The sequence below is a fragment of the Macaca thibetana genome, chromosome 17 (genome assembly GCF_024542745.1).
Source record: "Macaca thibetana thibetana isolate TM-01 chromosome 17, ASM2454274v1, whole genome shotgun sequence".
Classification (NCBI taxonomy): Eukaryota; Metazoa; Chordata; class Mammalia; order Primates; family Cercopithecidae; genus Macaca; species Macaca thibetana.
Window position 1 is genome coordinate 38,617,569 of NC_065594.1, and position 17,671 is coordinate 38,635,239.

Consider the following 17,671-nt stretch of genomic DNA (forward strand, 5'->3'; position numbering starts at 1 on the left):
GGAAATGTAATTACTAAAAAATTATTATAGGATAATATATTTTTACACTTACCAAAGCCAAAAAATATAGACTGTGTAACATTCTAAAAAGTTCATGGCCAGGCACCATGGTTCACACCTATAATCCCAGCACTTTGGGAGGCAAAGGTGGGAGGATCACCTGAGGTCAGGAGTTCGAGACTAGCCTGAGCAACATGGAGAAACCCTGTCTCTACTAAAAATACAAAATTAGCTGGGCATGGTGGCGCATGCCTGTAATCCCAGCTACTTGGGAGGAGGCTGAGGCAGGAGAATTGCTTAGACCTGGGAGGCGGAGATTGCAGTGAGCCGAGATCATGCCATTGCACTCCAGCCTGGGCAACAAGAGCAAAACTCCGTCTCAAAAAAAAAAAACAAAAGTTCATAAGGGTATTCACTTTATGTCAAGAACCACAAAACTAAACCAAATAAAGATAACTCAAGGTGATTTTACAACAATACAGCTGATAATTATTAAGACAGGTTAATTAGCCAAATGGAGAAAGAGGGAAACAGTAAGAAATATGGGATTAGCCAACAGAAACATATGAAACAAACAGCCAGATACGGAACCAGACACTGAGGTCATGAAAATCTTTTTTCCTGGGAAGGAAGGTTGGTAAGAGATATCTTACCATAAGCAAACACACAGATCAGCACTGTCCAAGAGAAATGTAAAGTAAATCACACGAGTAATTTAGAAATTTCAAGCAAGCAAAACTATTTTCAATAAAATTAATCCAATATATCCCAAATATTATCATTTCAACATATAACCAATATAAAACATTTATTGATGACATTTCACTTCTTTTTCTTCCTAAACAGTTGAAATCCAGTGTGTATTTTACACTGTAGCACATCTCAATTCAGACTAGCCACATTTCAAATGCTCAGAAGCCACATGTAGCTACCATATTACAAAATATAGGCCTAGATATTAGCATTTAGTTCATAAATAAGCAAAAACTGAAGTATGATTTGGGCAATTACCATGTAGAAACTGCCATAATGGGCACAGGTATTCTAATCACAAAGGTATTTATTATAAGGAAAACAATGCGGTTGTAAACTCATTCTATAAATGGGACGATTGGGATTAAGATAAAGTTTATTTACTACTGCCAGGAAGTCAAATCTAATTAGAAGATAAGAAATTATGTTAATGACATATCTATGAAAGATAACTGTCAAAATACAGAGGATGAATAGAAACAATAAAACAGTACTATTTACCTAGCATGCATCTCAGAGGATCCTACTAAAGCATGAGAAATTGACTAATCAGAGTTGCTACCAAACACTAAAAAAGGACCTTATTCTCAATTACAGGCCTATGAACTAAACTCAAGATCAGCACTACATGTAAGCATCAAAGTTGAATCTATAACCAGCTTAGACCCAAGTACTTTGATTGTTATAAAATCCTATGTATAACTTTCCTATCTTGTATATGGCCATTTGTATTGGACTGAAATATTGCATTTACTTTAAACCACTATCTAAGAAACACAGGAACAATGGGGAAAGTGCAAGGAAAGGCCAAGGGCCCCAGAATATGAATTTTGGAGAGATTACTCTGTCTTGTTAGTAATAGGGAAAAGTTTACAACAAGACAGCTAAACAGCTAAACAGGAAATACTTACTTTTATGATAGCCTGGGCTATTACCTATCTGGAAAAAGAATGAAAAGGCAGGCATAGGACCAGAAACTACAATATGCCTTGATAATCATTCCAGGGAATTGTCAGGTTTATAAAGTACCACTTAGATTCAATTCAGAAAGTCAGTCAATGATTACCAAGTACAGAAGAGCTGGCTCTGTCCTAATAAACCTGGGAATTGAGTAAAGCTTGCCTCTAGTATTCCCTTTTCCTTTCCCATCTACCTGGCTAACACCTGCCCTTCTAGAATCAGAATCCTGTGACTCCTCCAGCCACCCAAGGTGACTCATGCTGACTTCCTCCAAGTGATACTACCTACCTTCCCTGTCAAGCCCTCTGTCCCTAAACCATCATGTATGAAAGGTGAAATAGGAGCATACTCTGATTTCACAGTTTTAACCATCATCCTGTGACCCCAAAAGTCCATCCCAGGTAACATTCTCTGATTTTGGTAATGCAAAAATGTGTCACACTCATTTTAAGACTGGAATGAGGCCAATTACTACTACTCAGTATACCTAAATACAGAATTGCTACTTGTATAAAATTACTCTCAATTATTTAAAAAACACAGTAAAACAAAACAAAAACTGTTGACTCTGTGTGAGAAGTTGTCAACTTACCAGTGCTAGGATTAAAGTATATTTAATGAGGCCTGTTTTAGGTTAGAGAGGCATGACAAATTTTGAAAGGTCTAAGGATGTATCTTTCCTGAATGTCAAGGACACACTCCGGACAATATGATAACTGGCCTGTTCTAAACTGAGGATCAATGCCAGGTTCCACTTGCATTCCACATGAGGCCTATTATTAGCTAACAGATGGAATTTCAGGCACTGAAGATGATGTTTTAGGTAGAAGAAAGTTAATGCCCTAAATCCTCATGTAGGATGCCCAACATCTGGACCCACACAGCATGACTACTGGTGCTGAGCAGCCACCCACAGTGAGCTAATCCCAGTAGCAGAAATAATGTGGGTAAAGTTGCTGGCTTCATGAGCAAAGCACCCTCACTTTGGGTGCACTCTTCAAAGCAACACACACAAAGTTAACTGACCAAACTGAAGCCTCTGTTCTAATCACCTTTCAATTTGAATATACTAACTTTTCATCCGTATTATCTTTTATTTTCTTTCCCCTAGGCAATTAAAATTCTCTTCTATTTAAAAAATACTCTTAGTCCAATTTAATGTTATAAGAAATTCACTTTCATGTAATGTTATCAAATTTGCTCATTAATTGTATAATTAATTACTAGTACCAAATAAGGCACATTTTTTTCCTCTTAAAACTTAAATTTTCATCATTCAATGAATGCTAACAAATACTGTATAAGTGAGGTTTAACAAATTTTGTACTTACAGATGTGATCAAATAAAGATTAAGAAAACCATTAACCAATCTTGAAGGGAAAAAAAACTTTACCAAAAATTTCACATATTGCTAGGTTTAGAGTTCAGACACTATAATACTAAGTACCAATAACTTAACTTTTTATTCTTAATAACACAGATAAAAGCACCAAATAAAATGGCAATATTTTATAGGTCCACGTATACAAACTACAAGCAACAAAAATCTCTTAAGAGGATAATAGTATATTAATTAGAAAATAAATAAAGTTCAATCTTCCTCAGATTCATTCTGAAACAAAGAAAGAATATTATCTTCTATCTACCACCTTACTTTAACCATGATTTTCTTCTAAATTCAAATTATGATCCAAATGCCCCTTTGGTTTAAAAAAAGTTCCTAGATTTTTTCTACTTTCGGCCTTTCCATCACTAACAAAATTTCCAATTGCTATATTCTCACTCTAGAAAGGGCTTCCTAAACCAGTTCTATGTACTTAATGGGAAAAGACCTTTCCCTATCAGCAATTTGATTATTTCATTCATTTACTCTTAAAACAGATACGTAAAAAGCTATCTTATATATCTAATATCTGATTTTCAAAGAACCATGAATTCAGCATAAAAGGAGTTGTGATTCCTCCATCATATATTTTCTTTGAAAATAATATCTGATTAGAGTAGGAAAGGAAGAAAAAACATTTCATTAATTAAAAATAGAAAGCTTACCTCCAGAAAATGCTTAAAAATACATTGTTTAATAAGACAAAAATAATTAGAAAATATAAATATTTGCTAATACATTTAGTAAAAGAAATACAAAATAAATCTTAATAATTTGTGTACTAGTACTTAAGTGTGTAGCCCTATAAAAGTTTATTTTTAAATGAGAATAAGGTAAAATATTATAAATTAAAATTAATCAGAAATATACAGATGGTTTTGATATAAAACAAAAATAATCATACCACCACAGGTAAAATTTCCTCCCATGCTGTCTAACAGCAACTTAAACACCTATCATTACTTCACACATCATGAGGTAGATGTGTTTAGATGCTGGAGCTTAAAGAAACGGCATAAGATAATGCTAATTTCTGCAGTTAACAGTATAAAAGCAAAAAAGAAACATTGCTAGATAAATCTAAAATCTAACTTCAGTAAAGAGCTTAAGAATTCCTCTTTTCTTCAGTTTTTTTGTTTTGTTTTGTTTTGCTTTGTTTTGTTTTGTTTTAGAGACAGGGATTTACTCTGTCTCCCAGGCTGGAGTGCAGGGATTCAATCACAGTTCACTATAACCTCAAACTCCTGGGCTCAAGCCACCCTTTCACCTCAGCCTCCTGAGTAGCTGGGACTACAGGCACATGCCACCATGCCCAGCTATTTGTTGTATTTTTTGTAGAGACGGCGTCTCACTATGTTGCCCAGGCTGGTCTCAAACTCCTAGCCTCAAGCAATCCCTCCTGCCTCGATATCCCAAAGTGGTAAGATTATAGGTGAGAGCCACAAGCAGGTTTCTCCCTTCTAATGTAAATTCTTTATGCAAATTCCTCCATATTACATTTGTTCTCAATATTACATCATTGCTCCATTTCTGAGACCTGCTTGTATCTGTTTACATTAATTTCATTGTAGATTTTAAATTCCTAGAATATAAGAAATCTTCCCAACTTGAACCTTTGGTAATAAGTATTATTGCAGCTCACATTTAATAATCATGATCTTAAAGCTGACTCATGCCATACTTTTGAGAGTTAAGAGACAGAGGAAATTAAGGAAGGAAGAAAAGAGGAAGAGGAGGACAAAAAAGTGGAGAAAAGGTGGTGGAGGGAGAGAAAAAAAGAAAGAAGATGGGATTGGGGTGGGCAGGGTTGAGGGGAGGAAAGGGTGGGGAGAGAGAATTAACCTACACATGAGGAGTTCAGCATCAGAAGAAACTTCATTATCAAGTTTCTCCTATTGCAAGACAGTTGAAACTAGAATTCAAGAAAATTCAATATTTTTCCATCATGACTGAAAAACACATCAGAAGGATATATCATCACTTTACTGCAACTGAAAATCATATATTACAAAACTGGTCATGGACAAATACTAATTACCTATGTACATACCTGCGTATTCATCAGGGCTTTTAGACACTGTATGACTTTATGTTGATTTTTCTTTACAACTTTTTCTTGGCTGTATTGACATAAAAATAGCAGTGTTGGAATTATAATTGGACACATGAATGATGCTTACTTGAAAATAATTATTAGCAATACTTACATTTTTCCACTAATCAATTTTTCCAAAATGTCTAGTAATAATCCAAGCCCCTCATGTCCAAAGTTTTCCACCCAACTGAAAAACAGAAAAAAGATAGTCACACATTGTCAGTAATGCAGCTTGTGTTATCATAATGTTATATACCTACAAGTATTTTATATTTGCTATATTCCTAATTGTAACTAAAACATAAGAATAACACCACACATAAAAATTATTCATGACTCATAATCTTGGTTGCGAAAGAAGCAAAGATGGGATATGCCAATAGTGTGCTAAACTCTGCTTACACAAGTCTATAAGAGCAGACTGTGCACATCTTTTACATGCTTCATGTTTAGGGACATCACATGGGTAGCTTGAAATCAGCCACAGTGAAAGTATTCACACCAAAGAATCTGGCAAACCAATCAGAGCCATCCCTGCCCACGCACCCAGAGCTGGCTCTAAATATTTACCAGCACACCACTAATTACTGCCTATTTGGGGCTATGCCAAAGAAGACAAATTGTACAAGTGAGTAAAGATCTATGGAGGAAAGATGTAGATCAACATAAAGAAAAAGATTACTGGCAAAAATTAATCAAAAAAAGCAGATGCTTTAACAGAATTTCCCAAACCACTGAACTACATTCCTATAAATGTTAAGAATTTCCTAAGTTTCAAAGTTCAGTCGATTAAAAAAAAAAAAAATGCATTGCTGGTTTTTAAATGAGTATCTCCATCTTCAGCAAACGAAATCTGTCCCATAAACCCACTGACCCAATCACAGGACTTTACATAACTAGAACATTACTGTCACTAAACAACAGCTTGCCTGGATTACAGGAAAACTACCTTAGTAGAGATGAATACCTTTTTTCAGTGGAGATTAGTAAACCTAGGCCAATAAATAATACAATGATAATAATCTGTTGCCAAAAGAATGAAGGAAAGATACACGTGTGTATATTTATTTGGATGCATGTGCTTATACATGTGATTTTATGTATGAATATATGTAGTGTTTGAACAATAAGACGTTAAAAACAAAATTTCAGCCAGGCACAGTGGCTCCTGCCTGTAATCCCAGCACTTTGGGAGGCAGAGGTAGGTAGATCACCTGAGATCAGGAGTTCAAGACCAGCCTGACCAACATGGTGAAACCCTATCTCTACTAAAAATACGAAATTAGCCAGGCGTGGTGGTGCATGCCTATAATCCCAGCTACTTGGAGAGGCTAAGGCAGGAAAATCGCTTGAACCCAGGAGGCAGAGGTTGCAGTGAGCCAAGATCACGCCATTGTACTCCAGCCTGGGCAACAAGAGCAAAACTCCATCTCAAAAAAAATTTCAAGGAATGAAAAACAGAACATTATAAAGAATAAAAACAAGCTTAAGTCATACATCAAAAAATACCGAAATATCATTTTTTCCTTAAGATACAATATAACATTTCTAGTGAAAACAAGAGAATAAAAACCAAATGCAATATATTTATATAAAAAATACAAATATTATTTAAAATCCAGCTTCTTCATTTGCACATTTCTGTAAACACAACTTGACACCTATCAATGTTGAGGATTTCTGATTTTACAAAAAAGAAAAAGAAATTTGCCATATAGATTGGCAATCTCTTGTCAGACAATATTTTACTCATATCTTGCCAGTGAAAGCCATGAAATAACTAATTTTTAAAATGCACTTAAACAGGAAAGATACTCTCTTGTGAAAGACTGAAGATTGCTATTATAGTTAAGGTAAGGAAAAATGTTAAACAGAGGTTGCTGTTTTCAAACCAGGATGCTACTTCAAAAGTGAAGGGTTTACTCTTTACTATTAGCGACAGACAGATTACCTATAGGCATTTTGAATCCTGTTTTCATGATTCATGAAAACAACACAGCATCTCACTTAACTGTTTGCCTTGTTGACATCCTATTCTGAATTTATTCCTATTTCACATGCAGCAGGGAAGTGAGAAGTAATCTAAGAGTTTTACTTGGGCTGACATTGAGATGCATGGAGAGAGACTGTTCATAAGGCACTCCTCTTTAATACTTCACAGAGGGCCTTCAGTATTTTGTTTGAAGTAAATTTTCAACAATCTCCATATTGAAAAGTACAGCCACAAAGATATTCTAAAGCCAATATAAATGGTTTCAGATTATTCATACTGCTATCACCTTTAATCATTGTGAAGAATAAAATCACTGTTCATCAAACTGCCTCACACCAAAACAGGCAAAGTAATTTTAAATTATGCGAATATAATGAAAAGACTTATTTACACTTAATATGCTTATATTATGACCCATTATAAAATTTAAGAAGCACAAATCCATGTAAATCAGTAAGTTCTCTGATCTACATAATTAATAATAAAAATAGCTATTTAAAATTTATTACCCTTAACATAATTATAACTAGAATAGTGGGACTCATAGATGGTCTAAAGTCAACTATTTCTAGACCCACTATATAACTCTCTCCTAAACTACAGAATATGAACTATTCAAATACAATTTATGCCTACTCACTCATTTTATATATAAACAAATTCTCTATAAAACAAAACTTATTAAAGTTCCATGCTCAACAATAAAATGAGAGTTGGGCAATGGCCTTCTGAAAACCAGATTACACATTATATTTCATAAAACATGTCAAAAACAAGAAAAGTGGGACAGGGTACAGGGAAAGAAAACTGAGACACTTGACAACCAAAGAAACAATATAAGAATTAAAAGAAAGCTAACAAAAGTACTTATTAAAAAGATTAAAAATTAAATATGCATAAAATGTCTCCCTGTTTTCTTAAAAATTTGCAAACTCAACATACTGTTGTATTAACAAGTATCACTCATAAAGCAATAATCTCAAGTGTTTCACTCTCACCCCTACTATTTTCAGCAATATTATTTTTAAGGACGGGGTACGAAATCACTTCCTATTTCCACCGGAAAAGATGTTCAAGATAAAAAGTGATATTGAGTAGGTAGGTCTGCTGTCTTGACAGAGGTTTATTGAGATCTATAGCTTTCTACAAAAATGAAAAATTTCTCATCATCAGTGTAAGAAGCAACCTAGAAAAAAATTATCAACTGATCTATAAATGATCAATCTCCAGGAACTAAAATCTGCACTATTTCTTCTGTGCCTATCAGCACAGTACCCTCAGGCATTATGTGGTTTAACTATAAACTGCATTCATGGATAAATATGCACATGTTTCTTTTTCATGAATAGAAATGACATAGAGATCAGTATGACATTTGTATCAGAAAAAACTGCTTTAAAAGAGCAACCGTAGTGTGCTAAATACTAATTTAACACAAAATCTACCTCTTAAAATTCTGTAACAGGAAATATCAAACTCCTCTAATTGCCTCAAGGAAAACTTCTAAGTATATTACCCTTTAGCACTCCTAGTAGGGGTCTCAATATAGGAGAAAAGAAGAGATGAATTTTAATAAAAATTAAAACAAACAAACAAAAAAAAAAATAGTAGGAGAGGGAGAACAAATTCCCAGAATTACAATGTTTAACCCGCCTTTAAATGGTCAAAAGCAGCTTAGGCTTTGAAATTCAGTTACTACTTCCAGAAACACAGGATGAAGAAAGTGTATAAAGTGGTTTCTGACACGTTGTTGGCTTTAGGAAGCAAATAAACGCAGTCACCTCATTGAGCAATACAGGCAACAATCAGGTCTCAGATTTATCTCCTGGCCAAAAGGAACAAAGCACTCTCAAGTATTTTTCCCCAAAGACTGACCCTCCTACCCTTCCTTTGTTTTGTTTAAAGTTACTACCTTTCTTCCCAGATGTGCTGTAGGAAGGGAAAGACAAATGCATCATGAATTATAATGGAATTAATCTTGGAATTATTACCCTTATGATCTGGAATAAACATACCAGATCATAAGAGCAATCTCAGATCATAAGAGTAATCTTACCTGATGCATACTCCTTGAGTATAGGGACCATTTCTTATATATCATATTTATTCAAGCATGGGATAGACTGAGCACTCAATAAATCTTTTTATAATGAAACTAAGTCTCTTCTATTGTTATATATAAGAGGTTACAGTAACTTAGAAATAACATCTAGGTCTGCTGATAACCAGGCTTGTGGCCTTTATGTATGCAGAAATAAACACAGAGATGACAGATCTCCACACCATGACTGAACCTGTCTCAACCTTCAAGCTAGAAATTTCAATTGCAATTTCAGAACTGTTATTTATTCATACTGAATCAAAGATGATAAAACCAAAGACAGGGTCTCAGTCTGTCACACAGGCTGGAGTACAGTGGCACAATCTTGTCTCACTGCCCCCTCAACCTCTTGGGGTCAAGCGATCCTCCTGCCTCAGCCCTCCTAGTAACTGGGACTACAAGCATGTGTCACCACATTCATCTAATTTTAATTTTTGTAGAGATAAGGTCTCACTATGTTGCCCAGGCTAGTCCAAACTCCTGACCTCAAGTAAATCCTCTCACCTTAGCTTCCAAAAGTTCTGGGATTACAGGTGTAAGCCACTACACCTGGCCAAGTCAGCCTTTATTAAAGGGAACACTGTGTTCTTGATACTGCACTAAATACGAGAAATACAAAACTGAATAAAGTATGTTCTCTGCCCTTGAAAAGATCACAGACTAGTGGTTAAAACAAATATCGAACAAAATTATTTCCATAATGTAATAAATGCTATAGTCATGGCTCTCTGGGAACAGAACGTACAATATCTACCTCTCTTGGGAACTTCAAAGCATCTGCTGTCTGACCTGAGTCTTTCTAAGCAGGAGGGTATACACATGAAGACTTAAACATAAAAGAAATGGCCTGTGCTGAGCAACAGAGAAAGCTGTATCAGAGATAAAACCAAACAGGTAAGAAAGGACTTGATCTTGAAAAACCACATATATAATGCCATGGGCAATGGAAGGGCATAAAAGGACTAGGCATATGTAGTAAAGAAAGTAATTCTACCCTTGCCCAACAAAAGATCTGCACATCTTAAACTCAGAACCTATAAATATATTAGCTCATGTAGCAAAGGAGAAACTCAAGTTGCAGATGGAATTAAGGTTGCTAATTAGATGATTTTAAAATAGGAAAATTAACCTAGTTTATCCAGGTGGTTACAATCTAATCATATAATTCTTAATTTCCCAGCTTAGTTAGACAGATGAGATGAAAGAAAGCGAGTCAAAGCATAAAAAGGGATGGGCACCCTGGCTCACACCTGTAATCCCAGCACTTTGGGAGGCTGAGGTAGGTGGATCACTTGAGGCCAGGAGTTCGAGACCTGCCTGGGCAACATGGAAAAACCCCATCTCTACTAAAAAACAAAAATAGCCGGGTGTGGTGGTGAGTGCCTGTAATCCCAGCTACTTGGGAGGCAGAGGCAGGAGAATCCCTTGAACCCAGGAGGCAGAGGCTGCAGTGAGCCAAGATGGTGCTACTGCACTCCAGCCTGGGCAACAGAGCAAGGCTCTGTCTCAAAAAAAAAAAAAAAAAAAAAAAAAAAAAAAAAAAAAAAAAACATAAAAGGGACTCAACTTACCTTTACTGGTTTTGAAAATGAAGGAGGCCAAACAAGAGCCAAAAAATGTAGGTAGACTGAAAAACCTGGGAATGGCCCTCAACTGACAGCTAGAAAAGAAATGAGTCTTAATCCCACAATCACAAGAAATTGGATTCTGCCAATAACCCAAATAGACAAACAAATTGAGTCTCTTATTCATAAACACTAGATGTCTCCATTTATTTGGATCTTCTTTAACTCCTTTCATCATTATTTTGTAGTTTTCAGCATAAAAGTCTATGGCTAATTCATTAAAATTACAATTATTTTTTGAGCAATTATGAATAGTATTGTGTTTTTAATTTCATTTTCCACAAGTTCATTGCTAGTACATAGAAATACAATTTTATATTTTTATCTTGAATCCTGCAACCTTGCTGAACTCAGTGATAAGTTCTAGCAGTTTTTGGTAGATTTCTTGAGATTCTCTATGTAAACAACCATGTCATTTGCAAATAGGGACAGTTTTATTTCTACCTTTCTGACCTGCATGCCTTTATTTCCTTTTCTTGCTTCAGTGTTCTACCTAGAACTTCCCCATGGTGTAAAATAAGCATCCTGAAAGCAGGCATCCTTGCCTTGTTCTCAATCTGTCTTAGAGGGAAAGCATTTAGTCTTTCATCACTAAATAGAATATTAACTACAGTATTTTTTTAGATCTCTTTACCAAGTTAAGAAATTTCCCCTCTGTATTAGTTTCCTGGGGCTGCAGCAACAAAGTACCACAAACTGAGGAGTTTAAAACAACAAATATATTCTCTTGTAGTTCTGGAAGCAAGGTGTTCAAAATCAAAGTGTCAGCAGGGCTGCTGCCTGGCACTCTGGGTAGAATCCTTCACTGCCTCTTCCTAGCTTCTGAGGGAAGCTGCCAATCCTTCCAGTCATCACATGAGACTTTCTGTATCTCTGCTTTCTTTTTTTAAGGACACAAGTCATGTTGGATCAAGACTTCACCCTACTCCCTTATGACCTCATCTTAAGTAATTACACTGCAATGACTCTGTTTCCAAAAAGGGCCACATTCTGCAGAGAGAGGGTGTTAAGAATTTACATATATCTTTCTAGGTTTACAACTGAACTCACCCTCTATTCCTACTTTTCTCAGAGTTTTCATTATGCACAAGTGTTGAATTTTGTCAAATGCTATTTCTGTATCGATTCAAATGATCAAGTGACTTTTCCTCTTTTGCTTGTCAATACAATGCATTATATAAGGATTTTTGTAACTATATTCATGATGAACATGGGTTTGTAAGTTTGAGGATTTTGGTTTTGTTTTGTTCTATCTTGGTACTGTATTGGTCTGGTTTTGCTATCAGGTAATTCAAGCCTCATTTAAAAGAAAATTAATTGTTCTCTGCTCTGTTATTTTCTGGAAGAGACTATGGAGAATTGGCATTAATTCTTCTTTAAGTTTGTGGTAAAATTCTCCAGTGAAATCACCTGCACCTGAAGATCTTTTGCTGGGGAGGAGGAACTTAATTCTCTTAATAGTCAGAGGGCCATCCAAATTATCGATTTCATGTTGGGTGTGTTTTAGTAGTTTGTGTTTTTCAAAGAACTGATCTAGTTCATCTAAGTTGTTGAGCTGTGTATTTAAAGTTGTTCAAAGTATTTCCTTATTACCCTGTTGATATCTTGGTAATATTTCCCATTTAGTTCATGAAATTGGCAATCTGGCCACTGATTTCAAGATGTTTTTATTTATCTTTAGTTTTCAGTTGTTTTTTTTTTTTTCAGACAGAGTCTCACTCTGTCTCCCAAATTGGAGGGCAGTGGTGCAATCTCAGCTCACTGCAACCTCCGCCTCCTGGGTTCAAGCAATTATCCTGCCTTAGCCTCCCAAGTAGCTGGGACTACAGATAAACGCACCACCATACCCGGCTAATTTTTGTATTTTTAGTAGAGACAAGGTTTCACCATCTTGGCCAGGCTAGTCTCAAACTCCTGACCTCAAGACACCCACCCACCTCAGCCTCCCAAAGTGCTGGGATTATAAGCGTGGGCCACCGTACCCAGTCTAGTTCTCAGGAATTTGACTTTGATATGTTTGTGTGTGAATTTCTTTGAGTTTATCCTGTTTGTGATTCAGTTTATGTAAGTTTATATCTTTTGCCAAATTTGAGAACTATTCAGCCACATACATATACATATATATAGTATGTGTATATATATATATAATTTATTTATTTTCAGACAGAGTCTCACTCTGTCACCCAGGCTGGAGTACAATGCGCAATCTCGGCTCACTGCAACCTCCTCCTCCCGGGTTCTAAGCGATTCTCCTGCCTCAGCCTTCCGAGTAGCTGGGACTACAGGCACATGCCACCACGCCTGGCTAATTTTGTATTTTTAGTAGAGATTGGGTTTCACCATGTTGACCAGGCTGTTCTCAAACTCCTGACCTCAGGTGATCCAGCTGCCTTGGCCTCCCAAAGTGCTGGGATTACAGGCATGAGCCACCGTGCCCACTCTATTCAGCCATTATTTCTTCATGTACTTTTTTATCCTGTCCTCTTTCTCCTCTCAAGACTCCAATGACAAGAATGTTAGATCTTTGGTTATAGACCCATAATTCCCTGAGACTCTGTATGTATTTTTTTTCCCAATCTATTTTTTCCTGGTTGTCCAGATTGTATACTTTCTATCATTCTACAATCTAGTTCACTAATTCTTTCCTTTCAGCCTCATGTTTTGCTTTTGAAGCCCTCCAATAAGCTTTTTACTTCAGTTATTGTATTTTTCACTTCTAAGATTTCCGTTTGGTTCTTTAAAAGAAGAAATAAAGTTTCCTCTATTTCTTTGCTGAGACTTTCTATTTTTTTTCTTTTGTTTCGGCACATTCCTATTTGCCTATTGTAACACTTTTATGATGGCTGCTTTTCAAAAGATTCTTGTCAGATAATTCTACCATCTCTGTCATATCATTGTTGTCATCTATTGTCTTTTTTCACTCAGTTTGTGATTTTCTCGCTTCTTGGTATGACATATTTTTTATACTGAAGCTTGAAAATTTGGGATATCGTGTTAGAAGATTATATAAATCTTATATAAACCTCTTATTTCAGTAAGCTTCCTGTGGCACAGTTCCAGTGGAAGAAGAGAAAGCACCACCTCGTTACTGCAAGGTGGAAACAGAAGTCCAAGAGAGATTCTTTGTTACCACCTGGCATGGATGGGAATCTAGGCACTCCCTGATGGAGAGAAGGACTGCCTCATTATGCTCACCATGTAACCTACAATAGCACCATGGAAGGGGGATGTGGACGTCTGTTATCACTGGGTGGTGGTGAAAGCCCTGACTCTATTGGCCACTTTGGACACAATGCCAGTGGGGAGGGGGAAGAATGCCTCATTACTGCCCTCTGTAGGTAGAAATCCAGGCTACCCACTTTGCTTTTTGATAGTGGGGACAGGCGGTGGGGGGAGTGGAGATGGGGCCACAGATTTCTTTCTGTGGTATTCAGCAGAAATATAGAGCAGTTATTGCCAACATGTTCTGTCTTGTTTGCTGCCATTTTTGTGGTCCTTTGGTTTAAGAGAGAAGGCTTCTGTTGGGACTTCTTTGTTCTGTGCCCACTGTCATTTCTGGGTTACTCACTTCTTCACCTCCAAATCTGACAAAAAGGCAGAAAGACAACCCAGCAAACTCACAAGCATATTGTTCCTTAAGTCCCAAGGTTCCTAGCCTGTCTTCTTCTATTTGTTTCACATATAATGTCCAGTATGTCTAGTTGTGCTTAGCAAAAAAATAAAAAAAAAAATAAGAGTGTATTTAGTCTATCTTTCAAACACAAGTCTGAAACATCCACTGCTAGAGTGTGAGAATAGGCAAAAACTCCCACCAAGAAAATCAGAAAAAGGCAGTGACAGTGGTAAGAGGAGAACCAAGTAAACCTGACATAACAAATCCAAAGGAAAGAAGAAGTTTCAAAAGACAGAGGAGTCAAGAGTCAAGTGCTAAAATGAGGTCAAATAAAATAAGGGCTAAAAAGAACTATAAATAAATGAATTCAAGAGCAGTTTGTAAATAATTCTGTGGAAGTGAAATCCTGATTGCAAAAGAATTAAAAGACAAAAGGGGTAGTAAGAAGAAAGAAAAACACATAATTTGGGATTAAAGAGTTGATGGAAGAAATTTGTAGGACTGAAATGAGGATAATGAAAAAAAAAACCGTGTGCAATAAACACTATTACAAAAATAAACAGAGAATATTAGAGGAGCAAAGAAGATGCCTACCTCACTTAGCTAGGCCCTAGGAACAAAACCAAACTTAAAAAACTATGCCTACAATCTTGAAGTGGAATGATGCTCATATATCTTAAGTTTAAAAAGTAGAAATAGTATATAAGGTGTTTTCTATTATTATTCTTCAATGTTTTGGTTCACATATAAGAAATGTATTACATATGTGTAGCTATACAAACACATTCTTAATCATCCTCCACCTAGTCAGCTAATTCAAGGCTTGTGTTCTACTCTCTTATACATCCCCACACACTGCTCCCACCAGAACCAGTTGGGTTTGTTTCCAAATCCATTCTTGACAGTTGTACTTACTATTGTATTTATATAATTAATATTATATAAACAGATAACACACAATTGGGGAAAGAGGTACTTCTGTGAAAACTAAGCCTAATGATTTGGAAAGTTAAAAATAGATTACTTTTTAAATTGCTGTAAAAGTAAATGTGGGAACCACCATATATTAAAGGGAAATCGTAGTACCAAAAAAAAAGTTGTTTTTGTTTTTTTTTTTAGCAGAAGTATAGTTCTGCATTCAGATTGCTTTGCCAGAGCCTTTATGATCCTGTTCTACTTTAAAACACCAACATCAGGAAGACAATGCATTATGGGTATGCTTTATGCAATCAGCCTTTGCCCACTCCAAGAAAAGGTCTGGGCACTACATGAAATGTCTAGAGAAAAAATGTTTATCCTTTAGATTGAAAAAAAAATGTTTGGAGTATATTTGAATCATTTATTTGATGATTACATGCTTTAAGCAAATTTTTAACCAATCAACCAACAGTATTAGACAGGAAGACTTCCTCTGTAGACAGAGTGTCTGTCTGTCTGTCTCTCTCTTCCTCCAAGAAGTTAGTGTCTATTTAAGTAGATAATATTATACATTTTTCTTGATTTTGCTTTTGTGTATTTTCTTATTGTCCTATAATGAACTTATATTTTTTGTAATAAGAAAAATATTTTTAATTACCCAAAAAAATAATCTTACATGAATGCCTAGGGAAACACAAACCTAGATGGTTTAAAATCAATACACAAAGCTTCTTAAAAGGAGAAAAAAATACATTACTGCTCACATGTGACAAACTAACAAATTTCGTACCTTAAACTTGGAAGGTCAGCTTTAATACTGTATAATATCTAGATCCAATTTACATTCCTCTGTCAGAGTAATAGATCACCAATGCTGAATATAATTATAGCTTATTTTAAGCTTTCATTTTCACCTACCTTTACCAAGGTGACTAAATACTTAAAATGAACAGTTCTAGGAGGGAGTACAAAGTACTTAGCATGCCCTGGGGGCAAGACAAACATACACCTACATGCCATTCAATGGTGCATCCACCCAAATTACACTAAATTACACAGCCAGGCTGGGAATTCAGGAACTACTATAAATAATGTTCAGATTGTCAAATCTACTAACTTTCAAAATACAACCACGAATATGTATATTTTCTTGAAATATACTTCTTAAGGACACTGTATATTTAAAAACAATCATTTATTCCCACTTTTCATATCAGATAACACAGTAATAAATGTAGTATTCTCCTAGTTTCTTTTTGGCTATAACATACTGAAAGGCATAAAATATCTAGAGAAAGCATTCCAAATAAAATGAAAATAAAACCAGGTTAACAGGAATGATAAAAAAACAAAGCACAAGAAACAAGAGTTCTTGACCTTTAGATGAAAAAACAGTAAAAGAACTATAGATTTTAAAACATAGATACTGGTATGTGCTCTAATCAAAACTTAAGTCCCCTATTAAAAGGAACATATTATAGAAAAGAAAATACCTTGTTTGGATACTAAGTAGTTTCTTAGTATCAAATTTAATATCATTAGTTCAAAAAAAACCACTAAATTATTCATTTTAAATACAGACTAATTTGCCAACAATATATGTGGAAAAGACATTATGGTCACGTTTCAGGCCTTTCACCACTTGTTGCCACCCTAAATACTTGTCACTACTACCCAATGCTAGTCAGAGCAGTCCTAATTATTAAATCCATGATCTTCCCTTGATTCTATACATTTCACTGCTACCTTTGTGTAGCAATGCACTCATAATGCTCCCCTCCACAGAACTGAAATAATTTCATCTTTCAAGGCCAATTCACAGTTCCATCTTCTTTGAACTCTCACTGATTTGATTTCTCCATGTGCTCACCAAGTTCCATTCACTTGACCTCAGATACCCCTCCAGTTAGTTCCCATTTCTCTCCTCTCTTTTATAGCAAAAGGTCTCAAAAAATTTCTCACAAGCATGGTCAGCACTTTTTGCCATCCATTCACTCAATCTCACTTCAGTCTGGCTTCTACCACCAAGACTCCAAAAAAAACTATTTTCTCAAAGGATGCAACAACCTTCCTCTTGCCAATTCCAATAATACCATCTTGCCCTACCTCACAGCAGCGCGCTATGCAGTTTGTCCCTCCTTTATTTTGAAACACTTTTCCTTTAGGTCCAGAAATCAGCATTTGGCATTCTCCTCCCCACTGGCTACTCCTCAGTCTATGTTTCTGCC

General features: G+C 35.7%; 1 protein-coding gene and 1 long non-coding RNA gene across 3 annotated transcripts in view; one reads left to right on the top strand and one right to left on the bottom strand.

The window, feature by feature from the left end:
* Positions 1-17,671, bottom strand: part of DIAPH3 (diaphanous related formin 3) — a 496,891-nt gene that overhangs the window by 340,199 nt on the left and 139,021 nt on the right. For both annotated transcript variants that reach the window (XM_050766531.1, XM_050766532.1), the window contains 2 exons: positions 5,306-5,380; positions 5,149-5,218 (listed from right to left, as the gene is read on the bottom strand). In XM_050766531.1, coding sequence (XP_050622488.1) covers positions 5,149-5,218; positions 5,306-5,380 — 145 coding nt within the window. The remainder of the gene's footprint in view (positions 1-5,148; positions 5,219-5,305; positions 5,381-17,671) is intronic.
* LOC126940560 (uncharacterized) lies at positions 1,968-14,372 on the top strand. Its single transcript, XR_007720801.1, has 2 exons — positions 1,968-2,114; positions 13,948-14,372. It is a non-coding gene; the product is annotated as an uncharacterized LOC126940560 (long non-coding RNA).